This window comes from Drosophila nasuta, chromosome X, assembly GCF_023558535.2.
Source record: "Drosophila nasuta strain 15112-1781.00 chromosome X, ASM2355853v1, whole genome shotgun sequence".
In the NCBI taxonomy this organism is placed as follows: Eukaryota; Metazoa; Arthropoda; class Insecta; order Diptera; family Drosophilidae; genus Drosophila; species Drosophila nasuta.
The window spans coordinates 1,033,507-1,055,894 of record NC_083459.1 but is presented as its reverse complement, the minus strand read 5'-3'; the positions used below and the strand labels follow the sequence as shown (position 1 = coordinate 1,055,894).

Below are 22,388 nucleotides of genomic sequence, written 5' to 3'. Positions count from 1 at the left end.
GAATCCGACTTATTACCAGAGTTGTTGATAGCTTGTACATACAACAATGCAATCGATGTTGTTGTTGTTATTATTATGATCGCTGTTGTTGTAATAGTATATGTAGTTTTTGTTGGTTTTGTCGTTGGACACCTGAGCCCGAACGGGTAAAAAACGCAATAACAAAAAGTGAAATAACGGGTAAACAAAAATCATGAGCAATTGATAACTGTTGTTGTAGTGGGTGCAATTGTTATTGTTAGTTTGCAAATAAAATACCAGGCGAACATAAGCGAACAGCAAGTAGAATCTGCTGGTATTTAATTACTTAAGGTGAATGCAGTTATCGCTTTGAATGGTTTAAAAGTAAAGCCAGCAGGGTAAATACCAGGCGAAAAAAGTAAATAGCTAGTTGCTCAATGTCAACTCAGCAGCTGAAATGCCAGGTGAACATAGATAAAACCGTTTGGTATTTAGATCTGTCGTGTGTGTGGTTATTGTTCTTGTTTGCCACTTTAAGCCACTGTACTATGTGAATTTTGCCACTTTAACTTGTATTTAATATACGAGTAAACAATAAGAGATTTGGTTACTAACATATATACACTCACAATATATTATGGAAAAGTGGGTGTAACAAAACATCTACCTTCCAGAAAAGTCATCTGTTGAGCTAGTGAAATCAAATGTTGTCAGCAAAAACCAGCGTGCTCAAATTTCCCATAGTCCATTGTGAACGGTTCAAATTGTCGAGACAACAAGCAGAGATTGAACAACTAGACTGCTGAGTGGCGCCATCTATGGCTCGTGCTCGTTATGGCAATTTTATTTATGGCAGCCTCAAAGTAAATTTTGTGCGCCAAATTTAAAGTTTTGAATTAAAAAAAAAACAAACAGAAAAGAAAATGCGTTAAGATTTAATAATATATTGATGCATCTTACGAATACAATTAACATTGTCTTATTGCGAAATCCTGAATATCTCGAAAAGCAACAGAACAATTTCAATGTCATATGACAATTAATAATGTTGTCTAGGACATCGCTGTTATAGTTTTGTGTATGTGAAAACTACCTTTATCGCAGCCATTTGAGGGTCTTTCAAGGATATCCTTACGAATATTCCTACAACATCCTCTATCGATTGGCAAGAGAGCATCCAAGTAGTCTTTAAAAACATACAATACATTAAAAAATTGGGATGCTTGAAAAAATGAATTTGTGATAATAGTTTTCTATTTATCCTGAACATACATCGATGGCAATCCTTTCGAAATGCGTTCTCACCCTGACGAGCTACAACTAAGAAATCCTTTACCGAGAAATGTATTCGATTTTTACTTTATTGATTAGGAACAAAAAATGATGGTTGATTGTGCAGCAACAATTGTGTACTCAAATATTGTAGAACGCATTATTTCAAAGTAGTTTTGATTCCAGTTTTATCCACAGGACCTTCCTACGAGGTCCCTTGTATAACATAATATATACATATATGGTATAATAATATATAATACATAGTATTCTTTAAATGTATACATAATTTGATTAATTGTTAGTATTTTTTGTTTTAAGGTATAACTGGTCAAGCTGCCAAAAAGGTAGCAGAACACCTGTTAAATAATAAAATATACAAATTTTTACAAAAAAAACAAGTAAGAAAGCTACAGTCGAGTGTGCTCGACTGTGAGATACTCGCTACCCATTTTGAATAAAAGCAATATATTTTGCGGTATTATTCTCAAGACATACCAATTATACTACAAAAATACTAAAAATATATTTTGGGGTATTATTATTAAAATATACAAAATATACTAAAATACTAAAAAATATACCAAATGGTATATTTGGTATCTCGATATAGTACCCCATTCAAAATATACCATAGGCGGCACAATATACCAGATTGTCGGCTAAAGCAATTTAGACCCCTAGTAAGTAGGCGTTTTTGCCCATACAAAAGTATTTCTTTAATAACTTCCACAATTTTTATCTGATCGCAATCAAATTTGCAGGAATCATAAATACTATAGTTATTATGTATACACCAAAATTAGCTTTAAAATTACGCTTGTTATTAGATTTTTTTTGATTTGCGGGGGTGGAAGTGGGCGTGGCAAAAATTTGAAACAAACTTGATCTGCGTGCAAACATAAGAAATGCTGTCGAAAAAAAGATTATAGCTCTATCTCTTATAGTTTCTGAGATCTTGGTGTTCTTACGGACAGACAGACAGACAGACAGACACACAGACAGACAGACGGACATGGCTAGATCGTCTCGGCTGTTGACGCTGATCAAGAATATATATACTTTATGTGGTCGGAGATGCCTCCTTCTACCTGTTACATACATTTCCTGCCGGCACAAAGTTATAATACCCTTCTACCCTATGGGTAGCGGGTATAAAAATAAAATGTGCTTGGGATATTGTCGCCATAGAAGTAGGCAAAGAATGTGAGTTCATCTGATTCGTTCAATAATTTTATTTGTTTTAGTGGTGCGGTCATGAATATTATGTTGAACCAAAATTAGGCACATAAAGTTAACTAAAAACGGTCACTCTAAAATTCGTGGTACTCCCGAAATATAATATATTGAATTTGGATTCTCTTTACCACACGTCGTTTATTTTGCTAATCTGGAAACTGCGCTTAAAGGAGCAAAGTTTCTGAAATGGAAAATTTGAAAGCCCAGAAGAAGAGAAGATTTCAAGATTTGGTTTGAATACAGTATATTCGTCTTTATTGAATTTGATTTCTCTGTTCACTTTTACATGCTATATAAACTATTTATTATTATTATTTATATATTTTATTTATATGTTTTTCAAGTATTTGCATTATTTGTTGATGTTGTTCTTGTTGTTGTTTTTATCATAATCATAATCATTATTATAATTATTATTATTTTCATATCTTTAATTAATTTCTTTTGGATTTTGCATCTTTTGCATGTTATCTTTGCGCTTCTGCGTTAAATGTCGCAATTTTGTTTCTTTTTTTTATGCTGAAAATCTTTGAAAAATTTTCGCCTTTTTCGAATGGAAATGTTAATTTACAAATTAACACAATCGCCGCGATACATACATATTCTATATTCTATATGTATGTACGCCGTATGTATGTATGTATGCATATGTAAGTATATATATATATGTATGTATATATATAAAAAACAGATTCTTAAGTTAACAAAAAAAAGATATTATTAATATTTTTATTTAAATATATTTATATGTATGTATGTTTTGCAACAAGAAAATGCTACACAAAAAAATGTTGCTTGTGTTTGTTGTTGTTGTTGTTAAAGTTATTTTGGTTTATTAAATTACGTAATGAATTGTTGCTTAAGTTTAAAAAACGTTTCTCGAGTCGCGAATTTTTAGCCGAAATGTGTCGATAGCTTAAGTTTAGGCCACTAAGTTAATGTATTTTCTTTTTGCATCATCGATCGTTCAGTTATACAAACATATATGTATGTATATCATATATGTATATATAATTTTGTTTTTGATATTTTTGCTGCTTTATTCAATAATAATTAATTATTAATATACTTTTGTTTGCATTCAATTGGGCACATTTGCTTTATAATTTATTTTCTTATCGCTTCGTGTTTCTTTTTCTCATTTTCTCATTTTCTTTTTTTTTTGTAATTTCTCTTGCTGGGCGGATTTGAAACTGAAAACGGTGTATTGGTTGGTTTTGCGTCAATATCATCTGTCATAATCATAATAAGAATATATGTATAGATCTGAAGTATCTGAATAACTCAAGAGAGCTTCTAGAAGTCGAAGTGAAACTTATTCTTCTGTTTTGCGTTGATTTCTTTCATTTTTCTTCTACGTAATGGGTGTGTGTGTATGTATGTAACTGTAACTGTATTTCTCATCTTTAATCTATAATACTATATGTACTCGTAATCGTATGTGTGTGTGTGTATTGCTAAAATAACTGCATATATATTTATATATAGTATAACTCTACGCAATACCATTATAGTTAATATAATGTTGATATGGTCTGTTTTAAGATGTGAACTGGTTTTTTTTTATTTTCTTTGTATAATATTTATTTTATTTTTTCTTTTTCAACTATTTTATGTACATGCTGTAAGTTGGCAAAAAACTCGAACAGAATTCTCTTTTGGTTTATTGTTTGTAGTTTCTTTTTTTCTCTTTTCCTTTGTTTTTTTTTTATGTGCGTGTGTGTGTAAGACTTTATATCACCGTGGGCTTAAATTCATTTCTATTCCTGCTACAAAGTTTGAGCTTTGACAAAAAAAAAAAAAAAAACAGATAAGGAAATTACATTTATTTTTTTTGTAAATTTCGAAATTTGCTTCGGTTTGTTTTTTTCGTGTAGAATTGGAAGGATAATTTCTTATGCAGTTTATTCTGTATTTGATTTTGTTTACTTTTCTTTCTTTCTCTTTGCTAAATTCAAATACTCGCATTCAAATAGGTTTCATATTTACAATTATGATCTTTAGTTGTATATATAGTATATATTTTGATTTTGCATATTCAATATTATTATTATTATTATTTGTATGTCGCTAATGTTAAAATTAATTACGTATAATTTTCCGTTTTTTTTCTTTGCTTTTGCTCTATTCTCGTTTATTGAATTATTTCGATCGATATGCGACTATCGAATTCACTACTCCTGAATACTACTGGGATCTATGCAAAAAATTTCACTTCCTACATGACTATATGCTATTTAAGATGTTCTCTCTAATGTATCTTCATGTGTGTGTATTTAAATATCTGTATCTGTATCTGTATCTATATCTGTATATGTATCTGTATCTGCTGCAACTGTTTATTGTTGTTTAAACTTGACTAGCACCGCATATTGTTATTAATATCATAATAATATATTTCTTGTCAATTCAATTTCATATATTTTTAGGGGAGGGGGAGGGGCATGCTTCCCTGTTTCAATGTGTGTGTGTTTGAAGGTATTTAAAATAGATTGCGAGTACTATAGTTCCTCTGCTTTCGCCTGTTCCTCTCTCGTTGTGGGAAGAGGAGGAGGATGAGGAGGAGGAGGGTGGCGGGGGATAAATGATAAGACCCTATAATTGTATTTTGGTGGAATGTGGCTTGATGATAAATTAAAAAGGGTTTCGATGGGTTTTTTTTTCGTTTAAGAAAACATTTTTATTTGATAAAGTTTCATTTATGTTCATGTATTATTGGTATGTTTTTGTTTGTTTGTTTGTTTTGTTTTGTTTTGTTTGTTTTTCATTTATATCGTAATTACATAATCATAATAATGATAATAATAATAAAAAAATTGATCATAATTATTACAATACGAAAAAAAAAAATTAGTCGCTTTAAAAAATAATTATAACTAATTGTTGCCATCATCTTCTTATGTGGGATTCATCTTTCATTCAACTTTAAACATATTTCATATTTTTATCTTTCTTTCGATTTTGTTTTTCTTTTGTTTTATATATATTGTATATATATGTATATACACATATATGTGAATATATGTGTGTGTGTGTATTGTGTAAATATTATGCATAAATATTTATTTAATTATACTTGTAATTATTATTTAGCTAAAGCGTATGAAAATGCAAAGTATTTAACACGTTTAATGTAATAACTAAAAAAAAAAATTAAATTAAATTAAAATAATTCTTTAACAAATTTGCAGTCAGCGGCAAAAATTTGTTTTCGCATTTCTCAATTTTTTTTTGTTTCTTTGTTTGTTTGAATAATTAGTTTTGCTTTTTTTTTGTTTTAAATATTTGTAATAATTTTGTTTTGTTTTTTGTTTTTTTTTTTTCGTTTGAAGACGCAAATTGTATTTTTAGGTATTGAAATGTGTTTGGTATATGTTTTTTTTGTTTTTATAATTTTTTAAATTTAGTTTCATTAAATTGTGTTTTTTCTTTATTATATATTTAGTAATAACGCGGCAAATTTTGGGCCTATGCATAAATGTTTTTTGTATGTTTTTTTTTTTTGTGAGTGGGATTTTTCACCTCTGCGACATTTTTTTAATATTTTTTTTTTTTTGGTTTTATGCCATTTTGAAACATTTTGAATTTAGCTTAAAGTTTAGCCTAGCGAAAAAAATGTGTGTATTTAATGATTAAAAATTGTGTTGGTTTTCGTTCGATAGGAAAACAATGTTTTTCATCAATCATCGTCATAATTTCATCATCGGTTTTAACTTAGGTGCTAGGCAAAAAAATTGGCTCCCTTAAATGTAATATTTTATTTACTTCATTACGAATATTATTATTATTATTATTATTTTTAATTATTCTTGTTTAATTTGTGAAATTTTCTTTAGTACGATATGCGGTTCTGTTTTCATTTATCATTTTTTTTCGTTTTCATTTTCGTTTTTTTTTTGTTTGCAATATTTAAGTTTACAATAAAAAAAAAATTATGCTATTTGTAATGCAAATTTAAAGTACTTTTATATTATGTTGATAAACGGCATAATGCTTAATTTGTATGTGTGTGCGTGTGTGTGTATTATATATGTTTACTATATAATATCTATATTCATATAGTATTATAAATAATAATTTAGTGCATTTTGCTATATTGTTTATAAAGTTTACATCGTGTTTTACATACTCTCTCATTAATTTGCGTTAATTATTTTTACGTAAATTCAAAATTTACAAAATTTATTGTATTTAGATTTTTATATACTTTAATTTTATGTTTCTTTTTCTTTTGGTTCGAAATAAAAAAGAGAAATAAATGTGAAAAAATTACTTTATCTTTTTAAAGTTTATGTTTTGCTTTAATTTTTTTAAGAATTACTTTTAACTATCTTTTACTTTGGGTTCGCCTTTTGTTGTTCGAGTTTCAGGTTTTGTTTTTGTTTTGTTTTTTTTTGTGTTTGTGTAATCTTAACTTGATGTTCGTTCGCGTTGATTTTATTAGTTATCAGTTATGTTTCATGTATGAGTCGGTGCTGCTTGAGATCAAAAGATAGTTAAAACTTTTTAGCGCAAAAAAAAAAAATATGGTTTGTTAAATTAAATGAAATATTTAGTTAGGAAAATATAAAAGAACATTTGATGCCTACGAATTTTCGACTATTTACAGAACGGCATTGAGTTTTTTGCTTTTTGTTTTTTTTTTGTTTTGTTTTTGTTATCGTATATTTCATATTTTATTGATTATCTATTTACACTTAACAATGCAGGAAAAAAAAATGTTGGTAATAATGATAATAGTCATAATATAATATATTTAGCAATAATAATAATAATAATAATAGTAATATAATAATAATTGTAAAAATCTACCGCCATTTGCTTACAGTCTTCAAGTCGTAAAGAAATCAAAAAAATCGTTTTGCAAAATCTGCGCCTCAGATCAGATTTGGCTTTTGGTAGAGTTTTTAGGTAGTGTTTTTCTTCGTCTTCGTCATCGTCATCGTCTTCTTCTTGTTCTCACTTGTTGTTGGGCAAGGGAAAAGTAGGGAGTGGGGGGGGGGGAAGGGAGTGTTCACGTGGCAAGTTTGAAGCCAACAATTTAATACTTTTGCGCTTCGCATAGCGTCTCTAAACTTTTTACCTACGAACTACGATCAAAAAAAAAAATTCTTTTCAATTATATGCTAAATATATATATATATATATAGGTATATGTATGTATATATATAATATAGAGGTCTACGAGCTAGGTATATGTGTGCTATGTATATATATATTCTTCGTGTATCAATCGAAACATTATCATCTTGATCTCCATCTTCTTCTTCGCTTTTTTGCTGGGTCTGCTGCCAAACTTAATCACAAGTAAACTCCACATTGCACTTTCACTTCCTCTTTAATAGTTCCACGATGCTGCTGCTGCTGCTGCTGCTGTGGCTGCTGGCGTTGTGGCTGCTGTCGCCTGCTGGGAGCAATGCTCTTCGGCATCGCCGTTGCTGCTGAGACGCCGCACACGGACCATGCGCAGCTTCTCCTCGTTGATCACCTTCAGCTGCTTCTCGGCGGCCTCGCTCCCGCTCTCCTCCACCACGGATTGCTGTTGCTGATGCTGATGCTGCTGCTGCTGCTGCTGATCGTCATCATCGTCCTCCTCCTGCTTGATGTGCACCTCGGGCTCCATGAAGCGCTGATCGATCTCCAGCTGAGCGTGCTGATCGTGCTCGGACTCGTTGCCAGTCGCATCGCCGGCACCCTTCATGCTGTCCATATCGTTGTCGTTGTCATTCTCCCGACCGTAGTCCGATCCCTGCATCACGCACACTCCGTTGATGATCCGCTCGCTGCTCTCGCCGGCAGCAGCTGCAGCCGCAGCCGCAGCGGCCACAGCAGCAGCGACCACACCCGCCGGTGTGTTGGGAGTGCTGGCTGCAGCGGGATTCACCCACTGGGGTGCCGCTGGCTTGCGGCGTGAACTGCGCGCCGCATTGCTCATGTAAGCAGCTGCTGCAGCGGCCGAGGCGAGCGCCGTTTTGTGGAGCGCCTTCTCGTAGTCGGAGACGGGATTCGGTTCGGGTTCGTGGCCACCCTCGATGGACTCGTTATCGCTCATATTGTGTCCGCTGGCATCCATCTCCAGTTCGTCCTGATAGTCGTCGCTGCGTTCGCGCTTCAGCGAGGGCATCGAGAGGTCCAGTCCGCTCATCTGTTCCTTGAACGCCTGATTCAACGCCTGCAGCTCGTCGCCGCCCGCGGCGCCCACAGCTGCCGCTGCCGCAGCAGCAGCGCCCGCTGCGGCCGCAGCACCCGGAATACCGGCGAGACTGCGTCCGAGGAGTGCGGCGGCCGCAAAGTACGGTGGGTAGGGAATGGGCGCACCGCTGAGGCCCATGCGCTCCTTGTGCAGCTCGACGAGACGCTGCTGCAGCAGGATGCGGAACTGGACGGGATCGAAGGGCGTGGCATTGGTGTTCTCCCGACTCGGTATCGGATTGTCCTGACCCGGCTGGCCGTGTGGCACCTGCTGCTTGAGCCGCATGCGGTGATTGTGGAACCAATTGGTGATGGTCCGCGTGGCCAGGCTCAGCTCGTTGGCCAGAAACTCAATGGTGCCGACATTCGGATACGGATCGAGGGCAAAGGCCAGACGGAGCGCCTCCTTCTGCTCCTCGGAGAAGAGCACACGCTGCTTCTTGCTGGGCGGTGCACCGCTCACCGACGAACCCACCGACCCCGGACCGGGGCTGCTCGTGTAGAAGTCGTTGGTGTCGTTGCTCGAGGTGTCGCTGCTGTTGTCCTGCTGATTGGGTCCGGTGCTGCGGCGACGCTTGCTCGCCTCCCGCCGCTCGTTCTTCAGCAGCTGCAGGCGCTCCACGTTGTTGGCATCGCTCAGCCACAGCTGCATCCGAATGAACGGTTCGCGTCCCTTAATCGACAGCATGTGCCAGGGCTTCGGTTTACTTAGCAGCTCCGAGACGGAGCCTTGCGACAGTCCGAGGACCGCCTCCCCGAAGATCTTCTGGCCAATGTTGTTCGCCAGCAGCGCCTCCTTGATCTTTGTGGTAATGTCGTGTGTGTCCAGATCCTGCGTCAATGCCGCCATCTCGTACACCGTCGGCGACATGTGCTGATGCAAGCTGCGCATCGCATTCGGTGTATGCGCTCCGCCATGCACCGGCATCAGCATCGGCTTCTTCTCACCCCCACTCACCGGCGTCACAATGCCTGCGGCACCACTGCCGCTGCCGCTCGACTGTCCGCCGGGCGTGCTGGCCGCGGGGAGACTGATCGCATGCTGAGGCGGAAGACCGGGCGAGGTGAGCAGCATGTTCTGATGGTGTAGGAGCTGTGCCTGGGCCTGTTGCTGGGCGGCAACAACCTGTTGCTGCTGCTGTTGCTGCTGGCTCTGTTGCTGTTGCTGCTGCACCGCTTGGGCTTGGGCTTGCTGCACGGCTGCGGCTTGGGCGGCCGCTGCCTGTTGCTGCTGTTGCATGGCCGCGGACATCGCAGCGGCTGCTTGCATCTGTTGCATGATGTGTTGGGCCTGCGGCTCCTGCAGCTTCAGTTCGTTCATCATCTTCTGCATGGGCAGCGTGGCCTGCATCTTGTTCGCCAGTCCCTGGGGCATCTGGGGACTGCCGCTGTAGCTTCCCGTGCGCATCAGCTTCTCGGGTGCGATCTTGTACTGGCTGGCCACCAGCTTGTGGACCGCATTCTCATCCTCGAGGAACATCTTCATGCGTATGAACGGTTCGCGACCCTTCTGCGTCAGCATGTGCCACGGCTTGGGGCGGGCCAGGAGATCTGAGACGGATCCCTGGGACAGACCGAGCACCGATTCGCCGAACAAACGCTGCGAGATGCTGTACTGGCTGAGGGCCTCCTTGACGCGTCGCACAATGTCCTCGGTGTTGAGGTTGTTGAACATATCGAATTGCTGCTGGGTGATCGGTGGCAGGACCGCTTTCGTCGGTCGCTGCGGTGTCGAGTGATGCGGCGTCACCGGGGGCTGTGTGATCAGCGAGTTTGTGATGCTCGCCATGCGCTGCAATGGACTCGCAGTTGCCGCAAACTCTTCGCCCTGGTTGCTCAGCGCTGGCGGCAATATCGAGTTGCTCAGCGGACTGGGCGCCGCCGAGTTGCTGCCGTGCTGTCCGCCACTGTTGCCAGCAACCACAGCGGTTGCTGCTGAGGGTTGTGAGTTGCCTCCCGCTGACACGGCCGAAGGCACAACGGATGGAGCTGGTGTGTTGCCACCGCCTTCGGTCTTGCGCACCGGTGGCAGAGCGGGAAAACTGCTGCGATCGTCGTCGACGCGTTCGCCGTCCTTGGAGCAGCTGCTGCTGCCGCCGCTGTGCTGATCGACGCGCTGTCCGTTCAGTTTGATGTCCTTGCCGGCTAGCGACAAGTCCTGAGCGCCATTCAACACCTGCTGCTGCAGCGCCATCAGACTGGAAAAGTTGGGAAAGTTGGCGGCCTGCGCTTGGGCCTGAGCTTGCGCCTGTGCCTGCTGCTGCTGTTGGTGTTGCTGCTGCAGCTTGGCGATCTCGCGCTCGAACGCGTGTCGCATGTTCTCATCGGTGGCCATGGCCGTCGGGAATGGATTGGCCGCTGCACCGGGCATGCACGCGGCGCCGCCCAAGAATGGCGACAACAAAAAGCTGCGAATGCAACGCAAAGTTATGCATATTAATTACTAGCTCAGATATTAAGGTACTAATAAGAAAAGCTTTAACTCAACAATGTTTCCTTTCATATTTGATGGATAAAATTGTCACGCTGACATTTCTGACATATTTTGAATTTAATAGTGTATCTATATACCGAATATGGAATTTGGTATATTTTCTGTATTTATTTGCAGTATATTGCTTTGGTTTATTTTGAGAAAAAATACTGCAGTGTTTTACTATTATTGATGGTATATTCTGAAAGTCATACCAAATATACCATTTGGTATAATTTTAGTATATTGTCAGTATATTGATTTGGTATATTTTGAGATAAATACTGCGGTGTTGTACTAAAATTGATGGTATATTTTGAATGCCATACCAAATATACCGTTAGGTATATAATATTTTTAGTATATTTTCAGTATATTACAATAATTCGGTATATTTAAAGGAATAATATTGCCGTGTTGACTTCTATTGATAGAATATTTTGAATGTAATACCAAAATACCATTCGGCGTATCTATGTCTTTTTTGTCAGTATATTAATTTGGTATTTTTGTAGAATTATCTTGCAGTATTTTACTTTTATTTGTGGTATATATTGAATGTAATACAAAATATACCATTCGATTTATTCTTAGTATTTTTAGTATACTAATTTGATATATTTGGAAAAGTTGCTGATGGTTTATTTTGAATGTACAACCAAACATACCATTTGGTTTACTTTAGTATTTTTTCTCAGTATGTTAATAATACCACACTCGACTGTAGCTTTCTTATTTGTTTGAGTATGCAAATTTCATCATAATTCAATCGAATACATTCTAGTACAATATTTTCTCTCAACTCTTAACTGAACTCACCTTGGGAAGGTTGCTTCGCGTGGGGTGCGCGCCATCAGCTCCTGATAGAGACGCGCCATCTTATCCTGAGCCAAGTCCTCGTGACGCAGTCGCTGCTGCTGCTCACGTTGCACGGCTTCGCGTTGTTCGCGCTGCTCGCGTTGTTGCTGGGCAACAACGGCAGCAGCGGCTGCTGCTTCGCGTTGCTCGCGTTGCGCATGCTCCGCAGAGACGTGCAACTGTTGCTGCTGCTGTTGCTGCTGCTGTTGTTGCTGCTGCAGCTGCTGCTTCAGCTCGACCTTGTAGAATGGTGAGCTGCAGCTCTGTGGCGGCGATTTGCTGTCCTCATTGCTGTGCGTATCGTCGTGACGACGTTGATGCTCCTGCTGCTGCTGCTGTTGCTGTTGCTGCTGTGCGGCAACTGCGTTGCTCTTCATGAGCGACGAGGCCTCGCTGAGTATGTGGGCAATGCGATCCTCGGACATGGAATCATCGCCGCCAGCGCCGCGTCCAGCGTATTGTGGCAGGCCAGAATCTGAAGAAGAGCAGAGTGAAATATTGAGTGAATGTTGTAGATTGAAGATTGTAGATTGTATATTGTATATTGCATATTGATCGTAAAGTGGCATCGCCCATTAAACGTTATAAAGTTTATGCGCATTCGCATCGGATCTTCTCTTTCTTTTTGCGGTTTGCTCATTTATTGCAGACCAATTGATAGCAAAGCCAGCGACCGACCCCAGAGCCCAATTAAGCCATAAAGCGTTCAAAAAGCCAGCGCACATTTGTGGCCATAAAAGCAAAAGGCAAAAGTCCTGCTCTTGATGCACTTTTTGCATACACTGAGCGAAAATCAACAACAACAACAACAACAACAACATGAAATTCAATTCAATTCAATGCCAATTTGCTGCCTAATTTCTGTAATACTCGTATAAATAAATAGACTCATTTTTTGCCTTTTTACAAAGCCGCAAACAAACATCAAATGCTCAAAGTGAAATTATGGAAAAAAATAAATAAAAAGCCTGGCTGAAAAGTGAAGCCAAAAAATATATGGCTGGATGTGCCCTCAAATAGTTCAATGCATTGCGGCGAGCGCTAATTTGGCACGCGCCAGCAGCTGATGTGGCAAGTGGCAAGTGGCAAGTGGCAAGTGGCAAGTTGGAAAAGAGAGGGAAATATGCTCATCGAAGCGAACGAGTTGGTCGCGAGACGAGTCGAGTCGAGTCGAAATGAATAAATGAATGTGAATTCAATTGCAATACAACAACAACAAACAACAACAACTACAATAACAATAACTGAGCAGAGGGACGCACAAAAAAAGCGTTTGGAAAATTCTTTGCAGAAATTCAATTGGCAATGGACAGCGGACAGCGGACAGTGGCAAGTGGCAGGTGGCATGAGGCACGTTTTTGTTTGTGCCACTCTCGCTAAATGTCGCTGAAAGAAGCAAAAACATGGCGCAAAACAAAAACATAAAAGAAAAATTCAATGCTCGAACATTTTCGACTGCTAAATTGTTAAATAATCGTGCCCCGTGCCTCGTGCCTCGTGCCCCGTGCCACATTGCTGTGGCATGTTTGTGGCTAGGCCAACATCAATCAGTCAGTCAGCGCAGTAGAAGGGAAATGAAATAACTGAAAATCGCTTTACAATTGCCCAAAGCATAATCGATGCCCCAAAGGAGCAAACACTTGTCCAGTTCGGAGTTTTAAGAGCGAGAGAGAGAGAGAGAGAGAGGAAAAAAAACAGGAAACGGAAATCAACACATGAATGACAAATGCTTGTTCAGGTTCCCTGCCAATTGAAGCGAAACCAAAAGCGAAAGCGAGCGATTTTTGCAACGAATTCGTATCGAAATACAATAAACCAAAAAGCAATGAAAACGTTCAGTTGAGAGATGGACAAAAGGCGATAAAAGGGCCAACAACTATACTACAATAGATTGCTGCCACACTTGCCACACACATCCTCTGCGGCCAGTGGCAGCATTTTTGGATTTAAGAGTTTTTTCTCCTCCACAATTTTGTGGGTATTTTTTGTCAGTTTTTTCCGTCGTCGCTTCATTTGGGGATTACAAAGTGTTTTTGTGTTATAAAGTCGAAGATGACATTGATGACACCTGGCTGACCCCACGCCCCAAAAGCACACACACACACACACACACACACACTCATATCGAGTTGAGCACACAGACAGCTTAAGCGCTCTTTAGCCGGAGACGTAGACACTCCAAAACAAACGTATTCATATACGTGAACTGCCAAAAAAATGGGAAAGGGAGTTGGTGATTTTTTAAAATGATTCTGGAGTTACGTTTTCGGCTTCGTTTTTTGCAATTTTAAGTCAGGCCAATGCACTGCCAACTGTCACACATAGGAAAAAGCTTAACAATCAATAAGGAGATCTTAAAGCTGATTCAAAGTGTTGCTTAAAGTAGCCTAGATGGTGAACAAATTTACAAAGTAGAGTAAAGAAATCTCTAATAAAAATAAATGATAAAGAAATAGTACTAAACAATATACAAAATATTATTTATTGTTACTATAAATAAGCTCAAAGAAAAATTTAAAATAATATCGAAATCATTTTGTTCTCATTTGGTCTCTAGTTTTTACTGTTCAAGTTGAGATTGTGAAAGAATTTGAAAAATCATTTCCTATATGTTTAAAAAAGTAGTAAATGAAGTATTAAAAAGAAGTAATACTAAAAAATAGTAATCATTCTTTTCAATACCAAATATTCTACTTGTTTTGTACTTTGTTGTAAAAATACCAAACATTCTTTTTTATACTAAATATTCTACAATAATTTGCTGTGGATTGTCGACCATCGATTAAACGAAGTAATAAAAAAATGAATACGAACATTTCTTTAGCTTTTCGTTCATTGATTAAATGAAGTATTAATAACAGTAATATTAAAAAATACTAAACATTCTTTTTAATACTAAATATTCAACTTTTCTGTAGTTTGAAGTTCATTGATTTAATTCGCTTTAATAATTCCAATGCAAAAAAAATACAAGTATGAAGCTGTTCACGTGGCTTTTGCTTTACCTTCAGTTTTTTTTTTTTTGGCAGACAGACGCGACTTTTAAATAACGCAGTTCGTCCTCCCCCCCTACTATATATATATATATATAAATATGGATATATTTGTATATTTCTCGTTATTCTTTTTGTGTTACCGTTGGCCACTTTTTTTTTGTCTGCGCTTTTCATTTATTGTCAGCGTGTGTTTTGGGTTAGGTGTGTGTTGTTTGTAATTTATTAGAGAGGAACATGTTGACCAAATTGTCATTCAAAAGGATTTGGATTTGGACGTCCGTTAGCTGTTACACGAAATACACATATATATATATATATTTGCAGATATGAGCATATCATATCATATACATAAATAAATGTGGGGATTGAGGGGATTGGGGCAGCTGTGCCACAATTTGCTTGATGAATATTTGCCTTTTATAACAAATCAGACGAATATTCTCGCCCAGACAAGTCGGAATACCTCTCCCTCTCTCTCTCTCTCTCTCTTTCCCACACACACTATAAATATCCCTTCAGTGTTGTTTTGTTTTTTGTTTTTTTGCCCGGTTTGTCTCTTTGTGGAGTTTTTCCCTGTGGCGCTTTTCCTAATACAATAAATATTTGCCAGCACACAAATATGTAATCATACTTCATACTTCAAATACGAAAAAAAGGGTTTCCATCTAGGGGTGGGAGTGTGTAGGTGGTGAAAGGGGGGGTGCCAAGGGCTGCCGCCACAATTGAACTGCGCGCATTGAAATTGGCACACGCACGCAATTTGCATTAATTGCAAGAAAAATTTTCTAATTAAAATGCCAGTCAGTTGTTGTTCTGCTGCTTTCATATATATATTGAGGGTATATTTATTTTGTTTTGTTGTTGTTTCTGTATTAGCAGAAGTGTCAATTAAAAATGCAGGCACATTGAGAGACAGACAGACAGTCAAGGAGAGTGAGTGAGAGAGAGAGAGAGACACCTACTTGAGGAGCGGCTGCTTTTGCGTTTTCTTCTAGCTGAGCTGAGGGCAAACGTAGCATGGCAAATCAAGTGCATAGACCCCCTTCAAAGAGGGGGTGGTTGGGAGCACCCTTCAACATCAAACAGCCAAACGAATCAAAGCAGCCAAAGCCAAAGCCAAAGCCAAAGCCAATTTCTCAATTTGCATCGAGCTAAGCGCAGGGCGGGGCAAATAATTTCGATTCGATTTTGTTTTCTTTATGTTTATGTTTATGATTATGTTTTTTTTTTTTTATGGCGCAATTAAGCGCCACAAAAATGTGACTTGGAATTTGCGGCAGGTAATTTAACAGGTATTTGTTTTTTTTTTTGTTTCGTTCGTTTTATGATTATTATTTATTTCGCCAGTTGCTGAGTTGTCAAAGTTCATTACAAAGTAATTAGCCGGAGTAGCAATAAAAACCAAAAACAAAAACAAAAACAAGAAAAGCGAAAATTAAAATAAAAGTCAGACATGTGCAACATTTTGCGGCAAAAATGTGCAAGACAAAGTTTTTTGCCTCCACATAGTCAAAACTATACCCTGCAGTTGTGTCAAATGGGAATGGGGTATGCACTGCTCCATATATATATATTTATTATCATAGATTGTGAATCATTTGAATCATGCACGGTATTCATGGCATCGATTTGAAGTATTTGTTGCTGCTGTTGCTGTTTACTCGACTCAGTCTGATTCTGATTCGGATTCGGATTCTGAGTCATTGGCCAAAAGAAATCAAAGATTTATGCCATCAATTTCCCACCCCCCCATCGAATATTCAAATATACATTTATACATATGATATGTGTGTGTTTTGTTTTTGTTCTTGTGAATTTAATCGCATTTATAAAAATTGTTGAATGTGCTTTACGCTGATTTATGTTTATTATTTTTTTCGTTTTGCGCTTTTTGCTTTTGCGTTTGCTTTTGCCCACGCACACATCGGCCACGCCCCATTGTTATAGGCGAGCGGGCACATTCCGTATGAATAAAGCAATTTTCATAAAATCAAATAAAATTAAATAAAATACAATCAAAGGAAAAAACAAAAACAAAAACGAAAGCGAAAGCGAAAAAAATGCTTAAATATGAGGCCAAAAAGCGCAGGAATTGATACGGCCTGTTGGCCACTTAGTCAGCACCCGTTCACCCCCCTTTTCCGCACACCCCAGTGGGGCACATATTTCGCTTTATGGCTGGTGACAAATAATTTGTGAAACGGCGGCAAATAAAAGTGCCTGCCAGCTACCTCCGTCCCTCTCTCTCTCTCTCTGTCTGTCTCTCCGTCTGTCTTTTGGCATTTGGAATGCTTTTGTCTTTTCTTGCCTATTTTTTTGTTTGGTTTTTGTTTCTTTCGATCTGTTACAGGCCGTGTTACCCTTGCTACCTCAACTCCTCTCCCCTCCCTTCCCCCATTGCATATGCGTGTGGTGTTTGAGCAGTTTTTGTGTTCTTTTGTCTTTTGTTTTGTTTTTTTTTTGTCATGCGTTTTCTTTTCTATTTTGGTCTACGCACTTTTCGTTCGACTTTTCGACTTTCGGCTGCTGCTGCTGCTGCTGTTGGCTAAAACAAATAGACGACGTCTGCTAAAATTATGTGTTAATATGCTACTATTATTAGCTGCCATAACGAGTTGGCTTTGCTGCTGCTGCGATCGCTGTCGACAATACAAATATTTGGCATTACGTATACGACGCGTCGTCTGACGAGGCTGAAATGACGTCGATTTTTTTTTGTACTTTGTTGCTGTTGCTGTCGCTGTTGTTGGCTTTGTTGCAATGCTAAACGCAGTTTGAATTGAGCACTTAAATGCCACTTGGCAATCCTTTTCCCTTCCCTCCCTCCCTCACTCTCTCTGGCTTTGGACAACTTTCAGACGAAACTTTATGTTGCAATTTATTGATTCATTTAATTTACAATTTTATAACTTTTCAATAGTTTGCTGCCCGCTTAATATGCAACAATTGTCGCTCGACAAACAACAACAACAACAACAAAAAAAAAATAATGTTTAAAACGAGCGCAGCAAAAACAAACGAAAAACTTTGCTCTGAGTGGGCGGGTTTTGACTTGGTTTACCAATCACCGCCGCCGCCGCCTCCGCCCTTGGCTCAACTTCACAGTGCATGAATCCCCCCTCCCCCCTCTGGTTGCCCCTCTTGGCTGCCGCGCACTTTGTCCACCACAAAGACGACTTCAAACGCTCGGCACGTCAACGTTTTGCATGCCTCGTTGAAGGCAGCAGTTGCATTTTTTTATTGTTGTTGTTGCTCCTGTTGTTGTTGTTGTTGTTGTTGTCGTTGTTTACATTTAATTCTACTTCACGTTTGTTTTGTTTTCTTTTTTTTTCTCTCTGTGTTGTTGTGTTTTGTGTTTTTTTTTACTATATATATTTTGTTTCAAGCCTTTTACAGACCAATTGTCACGGCAGTCGTCGCGTCGCGTCGCGTCGCGTCGCTTTTCCCTCTCCCAACCATTTCACATTTGTTGCCATTCCATTTTCCATTTTCGCCAAAACTCATGCCACAGGCACGCTTTAAACAATTACAATTCAAAAATCATTGACGCGCCACAACAACTTGACTTCAAAGTATCGCGTTGTGAATTTATTACAACGATTTGTTTCATCATCTCATCGTCATCATTATTATGGGGATACACTTATTATCCACTATAATTATGGCCTCTGTGTGTGTGTGTGTTGCCTACTTCTAGGCGCCTATTTGCTTATAATTAACTGGCAAGCAATAAAAAATAAGAGTGTGCTCGACTGTGACTGTGTCACAAAACTACTTTAAAAAATACATAAAAGGGGACAGTGGGTTATTCATTTAAAATTATACCAAATTCATATACCACAAAAATACTAAAAATATACCAATATACCAATCGCTATATTTAGTATATTTTGCACTCTAAACGTACTACATTAAAAATATACCATTGAATGTAAATTATACCAGATTTTCAGGCAAAGCACATACAACAGTATTTCTTAAATATTTTCTATATGATCATAACCAAATTTTCAGGAAACATTAAGAATATACTTATTGGGGTATGTATTAAAACTCACGACTCTCGCTTCAAAATTACGCTTGTTATTCGATTTTTCTCAATTTTCGGGGGCTGAAGAGGGCGTGGCAAAAATATTCAAGAAAATTCAACTGGGTGCAAGCACAACAAGTGCTGTCGAAAAGGAATTATATCTCTATCTTTGGTAGTCTCTAAGATCTAGGTGTTTATGAGGACGGACAGACAGACAGGCGGACAAGAATATAGTATGTATATACTTTATAGGGCTGGAGGTGCCTTCTTTTGCCTGTTACACACATTTCCTGTAGACACAAAGACTCTTCTAGCCTCTGGGTAGCGGGTATAAAAAATAAAGGGGGTGCAACACACACGCACACACACACACACATATAAATGTATAAACAGAGTTAGTTTAGCTGCCATGAGTAATCGTCATAAATTAATTGTCAACATTTGCCTGCACTTAGACACACATGTGCATTGGACAAACACACAGAGAGAGAGAGCGGGGAAACTTTGATTAACTTTGCCGTGTGCGTGTCTTCTGTTGTTTGGTGGAATAACTTTAAAAATACTTTCAGTGTTGTATGTGCCTTCAGTTTGCATTTAATTGATGACTAATCAATACACATAAACTTAAACCAAGACAACGGGAGCAAAAACATTTCAACGCCTAATGTGCAAATTTGCCAAAATTTATGGCGACAGGCAAAACGAATGCAGCTTCGACTCAGTTCTCAGTTCTCAGTTCTCGCTGACTGTTGATTATACGCAAAAATCAAAAATAATTAAAATTTCACATTCGAATGTGCTGGCCGGGTGCCAAAACGAATGAAAATGCGATTGAAATGTCAGGCGAGCTAACGTAAGATGAAAACTACTACGAAAATTGCAAATCGGGAGCTCAGAGCTCAGATGAAGAGTTGTCTGTTGTGATAACATACAAAGTAAACTAAACTAGGAGGCACTCACCTTTCTTGGGTATGAGAGACTTGAGCAGCATGACAGCGTTGTCATCGCAGGCCCAGGCATGCATCTTGCGGTAGCTGTCGCGTCCCTTCTCGGTGAGCTTGTCCCACGGCTTCGGCTTGCTCAGCAGCTCCGAGACGGTGCCCTGCGACAGGCCGAGAATGTATTTGGCAAACAGACGCTGGCCGATGTTGTGCACCGAGAGGAGCTCGCGAACGCGTCGCGAGATGTGGAGCGTATCGAGTGCCTGATTCGCATATTTGTCCATGTTGTAGCGGAGCATCTCCTGCAGCTTGGCCTCCATCGGATCGCCCTTGGGTATGAGGGACTCACCGAGGCGACCGGCCATCGAGACACCCGGCTGCAGTTGCAACTCGGCGTCGGCGAATCGGAAATGCGCACGCGCATCTTGGCCAGCTGCCGCAGCGGCAGCAAACTGAAATGCCGGCAAACTGGGCAGACTGGGCAAGAAATTTGGGGCACCCAAGGCTGCGGCATGCTGAGCATGTGCAGCCATCGCCGCTGCGGCGACAGCGGCATTCGCATTCGGTGTCAGACTGTTGTTGTTGTCCTCGCCAACGGCGACAGCGGCGGCAGCCACATTGGCCGCAGCCGCAGCCTGCAACAGCGACTTGTTGCCGTTCAGTGTGTTGGCAATGCTCGCCGCCAGCTGAGCTGTGGTGCTGTTGGGTGTGCTGTTGGCGCTGGATGAGTTTGAATCGTTGTGATGCAAATGATGCAAATGATGTTGCCCATGTGCATGATGAAGTTGCTGCTGCTGCTGTTGCTGCTGCTGCTGCTGCTGCTGTTGATGGTGATGGGCCAAGGGATCGCTGCTGTTGCTGCTATTGCTGCTGTTGAGGTGATGTTGCTGTTGCAGCTGGTGTGGCAGCTGTTGCTGCTGTTGCTGCTGTTGCTGGTGATGGGGATGTGGAAGTGGTCCGGCATCTAGGCGATTTGATTTGGAATTGGAACAAGAGGAGTGATTGGCATGTGAGAAAGTTGAGTTAACCAATTGACTGAGTAGCACAGTGGACGATGGTCCATGTTGCTGCTGTTGTTGTTGTTGTTGTTGTTGCTGATATTGTTGCTGTTGTTGTTGTTGTTGTTGTGGCGAGGCATAGTGCTGTTGTTGAGTTTGCTGCTGCAATGGCGGCGGCGGTGGCGGAGGCGGCAACAGTTGCTGTTGCTGTTGCTGCTGCACCGCATTGGCATTTTGATAAATTGTTGGCGTTTTGCTCCCAGCAACACTTGCTGCTGCTGTTGTCGTTTCAAAGCCACGCCTCCAATAGCTATTGACGAGCTGCTCTTCCAGCGTTTGCCCCTGAACGGCAGCAACGACATCGTCGTCAATGATTTCGAGCTTTGGCTGCAGACACGCATCAGGCAATGTTTCATTTTCTTGCTTGTTGCTCGCTGCTGTTGCTGCTGCTGTTGCTGTTGCTGTTGCTGTTATTGCTGCTGTGGCATCTCCTGCTGCCGCTACTGCTTCTTCATCTTCTTCAACTGTTGCTGTTGCCACAACGTTGCTGGTTGCACGTTGTTGCTCTGCGGGAAACAACAAAAAAGTTGTGCTTTTTGTTGTTGCTACTTATCATTGATCATAAAATACGTTTTATGTTTTTGGTATTTTCTGATATTTGTGATAGTTTTTTTTTTGTATATACTGAGTTCAACAACATCCATGGAACAAAACGCCAAAAATTAATCAAAATTTCTTGTTTTCGATTTTGCTTTCAATTTGCATGTTTTTTATGCCAACATTTTTGCACTGTTTTTTTTTCGCTTTTTGCCAATTCGAACAACAAAACAACAAAGAAAATGTGTGTGTCTGTGTTTGTATATCATATATATATATAGACTCATATTCAAAGAGACACATATAGAGAGAAAAAGACATATATAAAAGAGAGAGAGAGAGAGAGAGCGATGTTGTTGTTGCTGATCGTAAAACCTTCTTCGCTTGTAATAATGATGATGATTGTCAACTGCGTGTATGTGTGTGTGTGTGTGTGTGTGTGCTTTGGCTTTTGTTGAGGTAAATATATTATCGATAAACATGCAGAGCAACAACAAAACCAACACACAACACAACCAGCAACAACAACAACGATAGAGAGAAGGACAACAATGACAACAACGTACATCGACGTTTTTAATGCAAATATTTATTTGTAAAATAAAAAAGAAGAAATCAGCAAAAAATACACAAAACAAATTGCAATCGAAACAGAACGCAACGGAAAGGAAAGAGAAGAGTTGAGTTAAGTTGAGTTAAGAATTGTCTGCAGGGGCTATAAAAATTGGCGCCGCAAGTCGAGCCGATAACAAAATCGACGACGAGTCAAATAAAGCCATAAATGAGTCTGTTTGGAAGCCGGTTAAATCAAAGCCAGCTCAGCCAGCTTGA

At 39.5% G+C, this 22,388-nt stretch overlaps 1 protein-coding gene across 5 annotated transcripts in view; it reads right to left on the bottom strand.

Moving 5' to 3' along the window:
- Window positions 1-5,984: 5,984 nt before the first annotated feature.
- The window catches only part of LOC132796266 (homeobox protein cut), an 87,576-nt gene continuing 71,172 nt past the window's right edge, over window positions 5,985-22,388 (bottom strand). For 4 of the 5 annotated variants that reach the window (XM_060807367.1, XM_060807368.1, XM_060807366.1 and 1 more), the window contains 3 exons: window positions 19,982-20,926; window positions 11,957-12,470; window positions 5,985-11,072 (listed from right to left, as the gene is read on the bottom strand). In XM_060807367.1, the coding sequence (XP_060663350.1) occupies window positions 7,811-11,072; window positions 11,957-12,470; window positions 19,982-20,926 (4,721 nt within the window). In that variant the 3' untranslated portion in view covers window positions 5,985-7,810. The remainder of the gene's footprint in view (window positions 11,073-11,956; window positions 12,471-19,981; window positions 20,927-22,388) is intronic. The other variant, XM_060807370.1, reaches the window with a different exon arrangement.